At 34.4% G+C, this 13,633-nt stretch overlaps 6 protein-coding genes across 6 annotated transcripts; 5 read left to right on the top strand and 1 right to left on the bottom strand. All coding sequences in view use genetic code 12, as the record gives it.

Annotated features, from left to right (window-relative positions):
• Window positions 1–214: 214 nt before the first annotated feature.
• On the top strand, window positions 215–1,830 carry RJT21DRAFT_137592 (uncharacterized protein). Its single transcript, XM_064883299.1, has one exon. It carries the CDS (start codon window positions 369–371, stop codon window positions 1,749–1,751), a length of 1,383 nt encoding a protein of 460 aa, XP_064741329.1. The 5' UTR covers window positions 215–368; the 3' UTR covers window positions 1,752–1,830.
• A 113-nt stretch (window positions 1,831–1,943) lies between these two features.
• On the top strand, window positions 1,944–3,685 carry NAR1 (Nar1p). The gene has a single exon (XM_064880775.1). The coding sequence runs from the start codon at window positions 1,971–1,973 to the stop codon at window positions 3,594–3,596; it is 1,626 nt and encodes a 541-aa protein (XP_064741328.1). The 5' UTR covers window positions 1,944–1,970; the 3' UTR covers window positions 3,597–3,685.
• Window positions 3,686–4,170: 485 nt separating this feature from the next.
• On the top strand, window positions 4,171–7,085 carry RJT21DRAFT_117645 (uncharacterized protein). The gene has a single exon (XM_064880774.1). It carries the CDS (start codon window positions 4,255–4,257, stop codon window positions 6,727–6,729), a length of 2,475 nt encoding a protein of 824 aa, XP_064741327.1. The 5' UTR covers window positions 4,171–4,254; the 3' UTR covers window positions 6,730–7,085.
• Window positions 7,086–7,686: 601 nt separating this feature from the next.
• Window positions 7,687–10,085, top strand: RJT21DRAFT_13696 (putative serine/threonine protein kinase). Its single transcript, XM_064883280.1, has one exon. The coding sequence runs from the start codon at window positions 7,826–7,828 to the stop codon at window positions 9,665–9,667; it is 1,842 nt and encodes a 613-aa protein (XP_064741326.1). The 5' UTR covers window positions 7,687–7,825; the 3' UTR covers window positions 9,668–10,085.
• On the top strand, window positions 10,086–12,153 carry RJT21DRAFT_13744 (uncharacterized protein). The gene has a single exon (XM_064883292.1). It carries the CDS (start codon window positions 10,504–10,506, stop codon window positions 12,076–12,078), a length of 1,575 nt encoding a protein of 524 aa, XP_064741325.1. The 5' UTR covers window positions 10,086–10,503; the 3' UTR covers window positions 12,079–12,153.
• Window positions 12,083–13,630, bottom strand: RJT21DRAFT_117643 (uncharacterized protein). Its single transcript, XM_064880773.1, has one exon. The coding sequence runs from the start codon at window positions 13,362–13,364 to the stop codon at window positions 12,126–12,128; it is 1,239 nt and encodes a 412-aa protein (XP_064741324.1). The 5' UTR covers window positions 13,365–13,630; the 3' UTR covers window positions 12,083–12,125.
• Window positions 13,631–13,633: the final 3 nt, after the last annotated feature.

Below are 13,633 nucleotides of genomic sequence, written 5' to 3'. Positions count from 1 at the left end.
GAGTAGGGGAAGCTTGGCAACGACATTATTTCGCACCCACTTTGGGGGAGGGTACCCACTAACTCTAACTGTTTTGAAGGTACTTACTGTGATTTATGATAATTATATAGTGATATTTATATAACTATGTGTGTGGTATTGTGGTGGTATTTCCGTGATATGAACTCTGCTAAGAGTGATACCAGATATTTTGTGTTTATTGCGCTATTTATTGTCCTTACTATGTAACTCACACTAGTTAACTATTAGTATCCGAGAGCCCGAAGCCGTACCGGAAAAACAATCTAGCAACACTTCGATGCACTACAAAATACCTACATCAAACCTCATAGACTACACACATATTCGCAAACAAATACATATATACAATGTCAGTGAGACGGAATTGGGTAACAGTGATCTTAGTGAGTATCTTACTCAATTGTTTGACTTATGTTAGAGCTGATATGGATATGGATGATGGAGAACGAGTCGAGTTTCATCCCATCAATGCCGGATCAAAGACATTCCATTGGTTATTATCATTATTCTTATTATTAATATTACCTTCAGTATCTTCAACATTGGCTATTGCCAATAGATTAAGTTGGTCATTATTTTTCACAATCATTTCAACTAGTTTCTCAATATTTGAATCATTATTCCTTAATTTCCCTGATAATGTTGATAATCATGAAAATATAACTTCAAAGAATTCAGGTAGATTATTATCTCTTTTATTATGTGGAACATTATTTTTAGGAACTATTATTAATGGATCCAATTTATTTATTAATAAATACTATCCTAATATTAAAATTAATGAATATGGTTGGGGTTATAGAATATATAAGATTTTAACTTTCATAATAGTAATTGTTGGTTGGGTACGTGTTTGTATGGCACCTATTGCATTATTTGGTTTTTGTTATGGTCGTCATACTGGTCAATGTATTGCTCATGGGATAATGGGTTCTGCATTTATCTTATATTCATTCTTATTATCATTGGTATTGATTATTCCCTGGATTAGAAAACATCAATTATACAATTCTGATGTGACTAAATTCAAATCACAAGAATTCTGGGATTCAATTGTTATGTGTGCATGGGGTATTGTTAATACTTTTACTGAACATAGATGGGGTAGAGAAGCTTGGTCAATGGGTGATTATCAACATACATCAATGGGGATTATTTGGTGGGCTGGAGGGTTATTAGGAATATTTTTATCTAGGAGGAATAAAAGATCATTTATACCGTCAATATTATTGGTATTTACAGGATATTCTATGTCCCAACATGCTCAACACCTTGAAATAAGTACTAAAGTACATTCTGTATTTGGAATGGCACTTATGGGAGCTGGAGTGTTTAGAATTATTGAAATTCTGTTTGTATTGAAAGATAAGGCATGTGCTGCAGACGGGAAGATCTTATCTTTCCAATACTTCCCCCCTTTCTGTCTTACTTTGTCTGGTATATTATTCATGTCTGCCACTGAAGAGCAATTAATCTTGGTTCATGATTTAGGAGCTGATCACTCGGCATATATTCTTGTTGTATCATCTGCCGCTTTCTTGATTTACTTATGGATGATTTCATTACTTACCTTATATCTTAGATTAGTAGGCTATGATGAAGATGGAGAATTGGGGTTAACCCATGCTGATTCAGAATATTCTCAAGTACGTAATGCTGAAGACTTTGAATTGGGTGATTTGAGTGACGATGATGTGAATACTCCCAGTGAGGATCTTCATCATGAATGATACTATATAAATATATAAGAATAATTATTATGGTGGTATATATTAATAGATTAAATTACTAATAAATTCTCTCCAAGCGGGATTTGAACTATTGGGTTTTTTTTGCAACTACTAATATTCCTGCATCCAACCCATTGCCAATTTTAGCTAATGATAAAAAAGTTCTTAGTCATCATGACTCGGTATTGATTGCTTATTTGATATAATTAATCAAATTCCATGAGTGCTATATTAAGTCAGGACGATTTGAACGACTTTATATCGCCCGGTGTGGCGTGTATCAAACCGATGACTCAGCCTAGTGAAGAGGAGAGTCGAACTGGGGAAGTTGAAATTCAAATTGATGAGCAAGGTAATCCACTTGAGATCTCCAAGATTGATCAAAAAGTTAAGCAACTAGCTCCAGCTCAGATCTCATTAAGTGATTGTCTTGCCTGTTCTGGTTGTATAACTTCAGCTGAAGAAGTTTTAGTGGCTCAACATTCTCATGATCAACTCCTTCAATCGTTAAAAGATCAAAATAAAATATTTGTAGTATCTATATCTCATCAAGCAAGAGCTTCATTGGCTATGGCTTATAATTTATCAGTTAATAAACTAGATAAATATCTCATAAATTTATTTATTCATCAACTTAATTTTTCATATATTGTCGGTACCTCCTTGGGCCGTAAATTGAGTCTTATTAATGAAACTAAAAATATTATTAAAACTAAAAAAGAATTAAAATCTTTAGATGGTCCATTATTATCATCTATATGTCCTGGTTGGGTCCTTTATGCAGAAAAGACTCATCCTCATGTATTATCCCGAATGTCAGATGTTAAGTCACCTCAACAAATTACTGGTAATATGTTAAAAAATTTAGTTAGTACTCAATTAGGAGTATCTAAACAAGATGTATATCATTTATCAATTATGCCATGTTTTGATAAAAAGCTTGAAAGTGCTAGACCAGAAAAGTTTGATAATGAATTAGAGCAATATAATGATGTAGATTGTGTATTAACTCCTAAGGAATTAGTTACTTTATTAGGTCAACATGAAGATCAATACCAATTAACTGCACCACTTGTTGAAGATAATGATGTCAAACAATTATACGAAAAGTATGCCCCGCGTCATTGGCCATTAGTGCAATATTCATGGTCAAATGATTCAGGATCTACTTCAGGTGGTTATGGATGGAATTATTTAAAGCTTTACCAGCAACATTTAATATCACAAGACCCAACAAATTATCAACACGAAAACTTTAAGATTCTGATAGTTAATGGGAAGAATTCCGATATTTACGAAATGAGATTAAACTATAATGGACAAGTTATTGCATCAAGTGCGGTAGTTAATGGATTTCGGAATATTCAGAATCTTGTACGGAAGCTTAAGAACCCTACTGCTGGATCTGGTGCAAAGAAAATCAATCCATTAGTGGCTAGACGTCGTGCTAGATTACTGAAGAGTTCTAGTCCATCACCTGCACCTTCTGCTGGATCAGAGGATAGTGGAAGTACTATTGGTACTGCAGAAGAGATTGATATTCTTAAAACAGATTATGTTGAAATCATGGCATGTCCTAATGGATGTATTAATGGAGGAGGACAAATCAGTGCTCCTGAGAGTATTACTGAAAAGGATTGGGTTGCAGAAGTTATATTAAAGTACAGTAATATAGAGATGATAGATTTAACAACCAATTTAGATATTATACAATATTTAAATGATTGGACAAATGAGTACTGTCAAACATTTAATGTATCACCACAACGATTATTAACTACTTGGTTTAAGGAGGTGGAGAAGATATCCGATCCTGCAACTATGCTTTTAGGGGCTAAGTGGTAACGATTGTGGGGGTTATGATAGTTTATGTATATGTATTATAATATTATTTATTTTATAGAGGTATTGATGTACATAGGATCAATTTTAATTTAATTTCAATTTGTAATCAGTTGTGGTTAATGGTACTTAAACCTAATTGAGTTGTAAGTCCGATCGTCTCGCAGTTAACTCCTGTCTGTGGGCATGTCAAAATTGTGAGGCTGTTTTGCGACATTCTGTCAAATGGTCAGTTCTCGGCTCTCGGTCAGTTTATGTTACAGTGCGACATTGCTAGCTTCACAAGACCTAAACCACTGACCAGTAGAATTAGTTAGTCAATTAATTAGCCAATCGGAAGTTGGTCAGATTAACTGGTTAAATGGCATAATCAGTAACTCTATCTACATACCCCTACTAAACTTCTCTCAGTAAGCATAAATTGACCGTACCTGTCATTGGCCTGCATCGTCTCTACCACCACCACCACCACTACTACCACCAGTAATAATAATGTCGCACTATAATGAGGAGAACGTGTTTTTCTTTTGAGCCAGGCATCTCCAGCCTTTAAATTTCAACTGTATCTCCCTTCAGCTACCAAACGTTTAGGTAATTTATCACTATTAAACAATAGCACACACTAACATTAGCTGTACCCCAGTCCGCTCTAAAAAAGTTTATGTCGAAAAAACTACCTTCACGAAGTAACCACCATGCCCTATCTCTAACCCACGGCAATATAATACCGGGGATCTTTTTCATCTTGAGTCAATTTGTTAAATTAATTCATGCTTTACCAATTCTTCGTAGTGAATCTGTTTCATTAACTCATCATGATTATGGTAGTAATTCTGATTCATCTGTTGGTTATGGTGCAACCGCCAATAATATGACTGCTGAAGAATTTTATGTTAATTTAATTACTTCAGTATGTTTAGTATTAGCTGGTGGAGTATTTGCTGGTTTAACTTTAGGTTTAATGGGTCAAGATGAAGTTTATTTAAAAGTTATTGCTACCAGTGGTGATTCTCATGAAAGGAAACATGCTAGAAAAGTTTTACAATTAATTGGTAGAGGTAAACATTGGGTTTTAGTTACTTTATTATTATCAAATGTTATTACTAATGAAACTTTACCTATTGTATTAGATAGATGTTTAGGTGGAGGTTGGCCTGCAGTTGTAACTTCTACTGCATCTATTGTTGTGTTTGGAGAAATTATTCCTCAATCAATTTGTGTTAGATATGGACTTGAAGTTGGATCATTATTTGCTCCATTTGTTCTTATTTTAATGTATATTATGTATCCAATAGCTTATCCTATTGCATTATTATTAGATCATGTTTTAGGTGAAGATCATGGAACTGTTTATAAGAAATCAGGTTTAAAAACTTTAGTGACTTTACATAGATCTATGGGAGTAGAACGATTAAATCAAGATGAAGTTACAATTATTAGTGCTGTATTAGATTTAAAGGCTAAACCAGTTAGTTCAATCATGACTCCAATGAATAGAGTTTATACTATGAGTGCTGATAGATTACTTGATTCAAAAACTGTTGAAGAAATCTTTAATGCTGGATTCTCAAGAATTCCTATTCATTTACCTAATGAACCATTAAATTTTATTGGTATGCTTTTAGTAAGAGTTTTAATTAGTTATGATCCTGAAGATGCTTTACCAGTGGCTTCATTCCCATTAGCAACTTTACCTGAAACTGCTTTAGATACATCATGTTTAAATATTTTAAATTATTTTCAAGAAGGTAAATCTCATATGATTGTTGTATCTGAACAACCAGGTGAACCAGTAGGTGCTGTTGGAGTTTTAACTTTAGAAGATGTTATTGAAGAATTAATTGGAGAAGAAATTGTTGATGAATCTGATGTTTATATTGATATCAATAAGAATATTAAGAGAAAGAATCCTGGTCCATTACTGAAGAGAAATTTAACAGCTTATTTACATAATTTATATCATTTAAGTGGTAATAATTCCAAGAGAAATTCTTTAGATGCTTCTAGTAATGGTAATGGATTAACAATTGGACCAAGTGGATTATCAGGACAGTTAACTGAAGAAAATGTTCAAGATTTAGCATCCAAATTAGGTGTAGCTGCTGAACCTACTGTTGAAGGTGAAAGTTCAGGAGCTGTCAAGAATTGGAAACCTAAGAATCCTGCCTCTAATCCATTAGAAACCAATAAATCATTTGTTACTATTAAAAGACCTCATCAAGGATCAATTGTTGATGCTAATTTAACAGTAATTCCGGGTCCAAATAGACAAGCACCAGCAGGATCTAAAGGATATGGAGCCATCCATATTAATGAAGAAGGAGCCATTGAAGAATCTCGTAATCAACATCATGATAGTTCACATTTATATTTGCTTCCTAATGAACGAGAAGCCGATGTTAGTGAACTTAATGAAAATAAAATCCCTCATGGTGATAATAATCCTCTTGATTTGATTGATATTAAAGATTCTGAAAATGTAGAAATTAATTATAATGGTGGTGGAACCTCACCAACCAATAAAAGTGTTGGAGCCGATGATGTTTCAAGACAAGGAATTGCCACAACATCTATTTCAAGAGATATACCGAGAACTCATTCTACCACCAATAATGCTTCATCCAGTAAGATTAATAATCCTGAATATCAAGAATCGAGATCATTCAGAACAGGAGGTATCATTGAATCGATTGTGAATGTTCAAGGAGTTCATAAGACAATTATTGAAAATGTTAGTGATGATGATCGAGCTGAAATTTCTATTGAAAATTTGAATGCTGTATCATTGAAAAAGAAGAAGAAGAAATCCAGTAAAAAGAAGAAGAAGAAGAGAAGTGATCTGATTACTTTAAATCAATATAGTAGTAATGGTAAAGATATTTCTAGTACTGGTGTAGGAAATGCCGCCGTTCCATTATTACAAGATCAAGATGCTACTGATAGTGATGTTCTTATTCTTGAAGATGATCATATTGTTCAGGAAGTGGATGATGATGACGATGAAGATGCTGAATCATTAATCTCCAGTGCCAATGGATCTCGTAACTCATCGGTGGCCGTTGAACATGAACAGCCACCAGCGCCTAATGGTAGACGTTTGAGTATGTGGGATAAGATTAAGGGAACTTCATCATAGAGGAGAGGAGAAGAGAAGAGAGTTAGTTAGTTACAGTGAGTATGTTCACAACAAGTTTGGAAGGGCAACCAGCGTATGTCTGTCTGTTTTTAGTCTATTTATATATATACCTAATCGTTATTAAAGTAAATTAAAGTAAAGTTTACACGGTAAATAAGTGTAGGGTCTAGTGACGTCATGTGTTTAGCGACAAAAAAAACTGATGCCGTGCGTGGGCTGTCGCAAGCAAATATCATAGGGAGATTTGACGGAGGAGTGGTGGGTATTCCCGAGGATTACCTAATTTAATTTAATTTAATTTAACTTAATTTAATGTTGACAGTGTTTGTAGTCCGGGTATGTGTTGCTAGTTAAAAAGTGAGCTAATGGTTGAGTAGTTGGCGACAGTTTGCGTATGAGCAGTAAGCTGTAGTTGGGCTAAGTTTGTTAGTGAGCGAGCCTAGTCAGTAGTGAGTGCGCTAGTGAGCCAGCCAGTGCAGTGAGGCTGTCCTATAGCGAGCATGCACTAGCGAGACTGTCAGGAAGATTAAACACATGTGGTACTATACTATTCTCTACCCGCTAAATATCTCCCTAGCTTCATTCCTTTGTATCTATACCACTCTCTTTAAACCTACACTACTAACCAATAACTCTCCCTCCTCCCTAATTCGTCTGTCTCAGCAATTAACGGATTTACCGTATTTCGTCGTCTACGCCGTAACTGGTAGCGACAAAAAGTTTTTGGGAAATAATTTCAAACATTACTATGTCATCTCCGGCAATACCCTTCACAACTTCATTTCTTCCCAGCCTGTACTTACCAGGTCCATTCGATAAGTGCCTACGTCCACTATCTTTACCACTACTGTTGGTATTTCACTCCCTAGCAATTAGTGAACCGTAATTCCTTCGGGTCTCGCTAACTCCGTCAACTGACCTGATCCGACTAGTACCACAATTACCGACACTCAACTGTAGCAATTATCACATATTGTCACTAATTTGTCACTAATTTGTCACTAATTGTCACATATTGTCACTAATTTTTCACCAAGTATCACTAATCATCGCCAGTCCCCACTCATTGTCACTAATTGTCTAATTGTACTATACAATGCTGCTTAAAAAGTTGTTAAGAGGCTCATCCTCTAACAAAACCGATAACCACAGTCTTCACTCTAAAGTATCTTGGGAAGATGGTTCGAAACTGTCCTCAACCAGCCCTCAACCACCACAACATGAAGTTCCTCAATCATCCAATTCTTCAACCCATAGACTGTTCTTAAAAAAACGATCGTCTGGAAATTCAAATTTATCTCCCCAAACATCTTCTGGTTCACTTGCTTCATTAATTAAACGAAGTTCGTCTACTTCCAACACATCTCCAGTTCAATCAAACAATACTCACCTTCATGTTGCACCACCAGTCCATTCTGCTACATCTATGAAGAGTGGTGGAGGTACAGCCTCATTCTCATCCGATTATTCCATAAGTGAAGATCATCTGATTGTTCATGGTAGTCAGACTGTAACACCTAAACGAGTAGAAAGAAGAGGATCTGCTCATAGTAATAATAGTAGTAATGGAAATGGTCATCATCATCATCAACCTAATGCATTAAAGCGATTCTTTAAGAAATTGAAACAACCATCAACTCCTTCTTCATCTACCGTAAGTCTTAAGGCATTGGCAGCTGCTAGTTTGGATACAGAAGTCTCATCAAGTTCAGCTTTATATCAAAAATATGGTGCAGTAGGTAAACTACTTGGTGCTGGAGCTAGTGGTTCAGTGAATCTTGTAGCATTGAAATCAGATCCTACTCAGATCTTTGCCATAAAGAAGTTTCGGTCAAGATTGCCTACTGAGAATGAATTAGATTATAAGATTAAAGTTAAGAATGAGTTTAAGATTGGTGAATATCTCAATCATGAGAATTTAATTCATACTATTGAATTAATTAGTGACTACCCTACCAATGTTACTAAGAAGAAGTCAAAATCTATTGAACCTGATTATCATATCGTAATGGAATATTGTGAGTATGATTTCTTTAATTTAGTCATGAGTGGATTAATGGAAACTAATGAAGTTGCATGTTATTTCAAGCAGATTGTTAATGGTGTTCATTTTCTTCATGAAAATGGTTTGGCTCATCGAGATTTAAAGCTTGATAATTGTGTCGTCAATGGTAATGGGATTCTTAAATTGATAGATTTTGGTTCTGCTGTACAATTCAGAAAAGTCGTAGACAAATCAACTGTTCTTGATTCTACCGATGAACTTATTAATGATGGCAAATATAGATTAATTAAGGCTCGAGGTGTAGTTGGATCTGATCCTTATTTATCACCTGAAGTATTTGAACCAACTAATCTAGGCTATGATCCAAGATTAGCCGATGTTTGGTCTATTGCCATTATATTCTGTTGTATGATATTACGAAGATTCCCCTGGAAGATTCCTAAATTGAGTGATGCATCTTATCGATCATATTTAGCATTGGGAAGTTCTGGTGATTTAACTCAAAGTATGAATGATTTGAATGTCAATGGTAAGACATCATCTTCGGCCAGTAGTACAACTTCTGTAACTGGTCCTGATAGATTATTACGATTATTACCTACTCATTCAAGAGATTTAATCCGTAATATGCTTGTAGTAGATTATAAAAAAAGATATTTAATGACTGATGTGGTTGAGCATGAGTATTATAAATCAATTGATCATTGCCATAACCTAACTCATGATCACTTTGATGAGGCAGATGGAAATGATGATGACTTTGAAGATGCTCAGGATAGTAGTATCGAAGAGAAACAAGAACTCGACATCTACCACAAACCAGTATACAAGGCTACTAACCATCAACATCACTTGATATTGGAAGAAGACTTAAAGAAATTGAATGCTGAGAAGGAACGATTGAAGAAATTGAAAGAAGCAGGAGTAGCTTAAGAATAATTGGTCGAAGGAGTTGTTTATATAAATACATAATCGATACGTTTAGAAGTAAGTTCTAATAGAAAGAATCCAAATTTGTAGGCTTAGTGAAGATGTCTACTCTGTCGAATATCTTCTTGTACTTCAACTTTAATTTCCAATATATCTTTTACTATTACTTTCTAATAATTTTTAAAACTGTGCTGTGCCTGATTAGAATGTTGTCTTAGGAATGTTTCTGTGTATACTTAGAAAATGGGATGCATGAAGAAATACGAGTAAGGATCATTACAGAGCGATAGTATAAGATAACTGGAGTTTAAGTTGAAGTGGACTAACGTTATAGAATAATAGAAGGTTAGTATTTTGCCTAAACTAGTAGCGCATATCAAGCTGGATTAATCAGTTTCAAGAGCTGGGTGATCATAGACCTAATCAACCTTCCCTGTTTATTGAAATACTTAATTTGTCAATTGCTTCTTAGGGTGAATATAAATCTTTCTTCTTCTTAAGTAGTTGGTGAATCATTAATCATCTACTTGACTATTTAAGCGTAATCAAACCATTAACGATAACAATACCAATAACGATAACAATAACGATATCAATAACAAAATATTAGGATTGTTTGTCACATGATAGAGTCGACTCACATTTGCATAGTGATACACAAGTGTCAAGTAGCAAATAGTGAAGTGTGGTAGCAAATTGTATACTCGTCAGTCTCATCAGTGTTTGTTATCCTCACCACAAAAAAATATACCGTGTATCATTAGCGGATAGCAGCAACAGTACTATACTAAGTTTATTAAGATTAAGTCGTACACTAAGTACTTCAATTACCCTTTGGTATGTCGCAACTGGTCCATCTTTCGCCCTGGATAAATTCAGTATGCTTCTATTCATCGGTACTATCAACATGTATCATCCTAGTAAGTATCTTACTCCATCTCCGCAATTATCGTAAACCATTACAGCAACGATTAATGATTCGAATTCAGGTAATTGTACCATTATTTGCTGTATCATGTTATTCGATGTTGGTTAATCAAACTTCGATTGTCATAAAGTATTTCGTTGAACCAATACGAGAAGTTTATGAAGCTTTCGTCATATATACATTCTTTTCATTACTTACTGATATGTTGAATGGAGAACGTCATATAATTATTATGACAAGTGGTCGACAGCCAGTAGAACATCCAGGAATAATGAAGTATTTCTTTCCTCCTATGGATATTTCTGATCCCTATACGTTTTTAGGTGTTAAACGTGGAATTCTTCAATATGTTTGGCTTAAACCCATCATGTGCTTTTTAATTTTAGTGACAGAATTAATTGGCTGGTATGATATTAATGATATGAGTTATAAATCGGTTTATTTATGGCTTACTATCATCTATAATCTTAGTGTATCCACTTCATTATACTGTTTGGCCATGTTCTGGAAAGTATTATGGACAGATTTAAAACCATTCAATCCTGTTGGTAAATTTCTCTGTGTCAAATTGATTATTTTTGCTAGTTACTGGCAAGGAGTAATTATTGCTATATTAAATGCATTTGACTTGTTACCTGGTAATGAAGATGATACTATTGTGAATGGCAGTATTGGTGTTTGTATTCAGAGTGCTTTGCTCTGTGTAGAATTAATTGGATTTTCTATTGGCCATTGGTACTCATTTTCTTATCATCCATTTTCGATATCTCAATTACCTTATGGTCGAGTCAAATTTAAATATGCCCTTAAAGATATGATAGGAGTAAGAGATTTATGGCATGATTTCCAATTAACCTTTTATGGTGATTATTATAAAGATTATAAGTCATTTGATTCAGTAGAAGCATTAATTGCTCATCCTGATTCTAAAGGTAGAATGAGCAGAATTAATCAAGGTTTGAGATATCACTTTGATGGTAAACAAAAGCATTGGTTACCTAATTCAGTAACTCCTGTCCTCCCTAATCATATAAAAAGTACATCTGAAATTAATGCTGTAACGGGTTCATCTGAATATGCTGCTTCAGTAAATTCAACAGGTACTTCAATGAGAGCCATGTATCCATCATCCCCCAAGAGTTCACATATTTCTCCTCCAGATTCTCCACCATTAATGCCTCTTAATGCTTCTGGGATCACTATTAGTGAACTCTTAAATACTGATGAATATAACTACGATAAGGAAATGCTCGATGAAGATGAATCTTACTATCAGAATGCATGCTCAGTGATCAACAATTACAACTTGGACCAACGGGAAATTAAACAACTAATTAACTATCCCATAGTAGACGAACTTATCTATGGTCACGAGTATGGATATAAGGTAAAGAAGTTACGACAACAAAGGCAATTGCCGACGAATACTACTAATAATAATCTTCTAAATTCTAATGAAAGCTACCGTTATGGCAGCATTGTATGATACTACTAATATATATATATATAATCCTATTTACAAGTTTATGTACATTAATCCTCAATCTTGAACAGATAGAGTGCATCCAAGTCCTCTTCTGATTTCTTGGTCTTGGCTGGTTCTTTTGATCTCTTTTCTTTCTTCTCCTTAACTTTTTTAGATGACAGTGCTTGTGGTCTCTGTTGTGCTTCCTTGGGTACTTCCTTTGGAGTCACATCAATTTTCATTCGATTATGAATGGCTCCTTCTATGTTGTAAGTACAGCCAAATTCATCTAAGACTTTCACCAAATTATCCAAGATTAATTGTCGTTTAGCCAATTCAATATCGAACAAGTCTTCATCAACTTCACCTGTGTCATCACGGAATTTGGCAGCATTTCGAATATCATATGTTTTTGAACCACTTTCACTGTCAACTTCTGTCGATGATTTTTTACTAGAGAAGTATGGCCTTTTCATGGTTAAGTAGATAATGAACTTTGTTCCACTTTCAATAAACTTTGTCATTTCTCGTTTCTTTTGATTCACTAAATCACTAACACTAATACTGAAATATAAGGTAACACTCTTTTCCGCCGACTTCTTGTGTTCCTGCTTCATTCTTTGATGAGCAGCTCTTAATGCTGCTGAATTACCTGATTCAAGTAATTCTTGCTGTTTCTTCTGAGCTAATTCTTCACTATATGATTTGACCATATCTACAACCTTTATATGTCTTACTAATGGGAGGTCATTCTCCTTGACAATCAATAATAATCCTTCTTCTTCTAAATTAAGTTTATTGGTGATTTCTTCTAGATGTTTCTCTTGGATTTGATTCAGATCTGGATTCAAATAATTGACAACGTACTTGGTTTCAAGTTCTTCTACTTTACGAATCAAATCTTTCAATGCACTCTGAGAAAATTCGGATCCTGTAGTTAGTTGAAACATCTCTCTTCTTTGTCTGGGCCTACTCTCATTGAAGTTAGATGTTCTAAGTTTCCAATTGTTTCTGTCTCTACCAGGATCTCTGTCTGAATTCCAGCGGAAAGATCTCTGGTTTGTTTCATTTCTTTTAGTTCTATCATTTCCATTAATTCTCTCATTTCTTCCGTTACTATTGAACTTTTGTGCAAATCGGTTTCCGTTTAACTGTCCCAGACTCTGTTCAGGGATTGCATCATCGCTACTACTGACTGTGTTAGCTTGTGGCTTCAAGAACGAAAACCGATTTGCTGATTGAAGTGTTTGTTTGGTTGCATGTAGATGTCTTGCTGCAACCACGCGCGAACCTATTGGCCTTAACATTGAGTGTAGTGTTAGAACTGCTAATGGTTGATAAAGCAATGATTTAATTATAGAGTTTTTTTTTTCCGTATATTCTCACTATACACGATATAAAATTATATATAGAGGGAATACTTACATGCAAAATTTTTGAGAGAAACTAGTAACTAATGAAAACTCTCATCGAGATATTCTTATTGGACATATTATGTAGATAATAATATAGATAGATTTATAAGGATGAAGACAAATATGATACCCAATTTTTAATAAGTGGAAGAGTTAATATA

The sequence above is a fragment of the Scheffersomyces amazonensis genome (genome assembly GCF_036850825.1).
Source record: "Scheffersomyces amazonensis strain UFMG-HMD-26.3 chromosome Unknown RJT21scaffold_1, whole genome shotgun sequence".
In the NCBI taxonomy this organism is placed as follows: Eukaryota; Fungi; Ascomycota; class Pichiomycetes; order Serinales; family Debaryomycetaceae; genus Scheffersomyces; species Scheffersomyces amazonensis.
The sequence above is the reverse complement of the archived record's forward strand: the minus strand, read 5'-3'. Positions and strand labels throughout refer to the sequence as shown.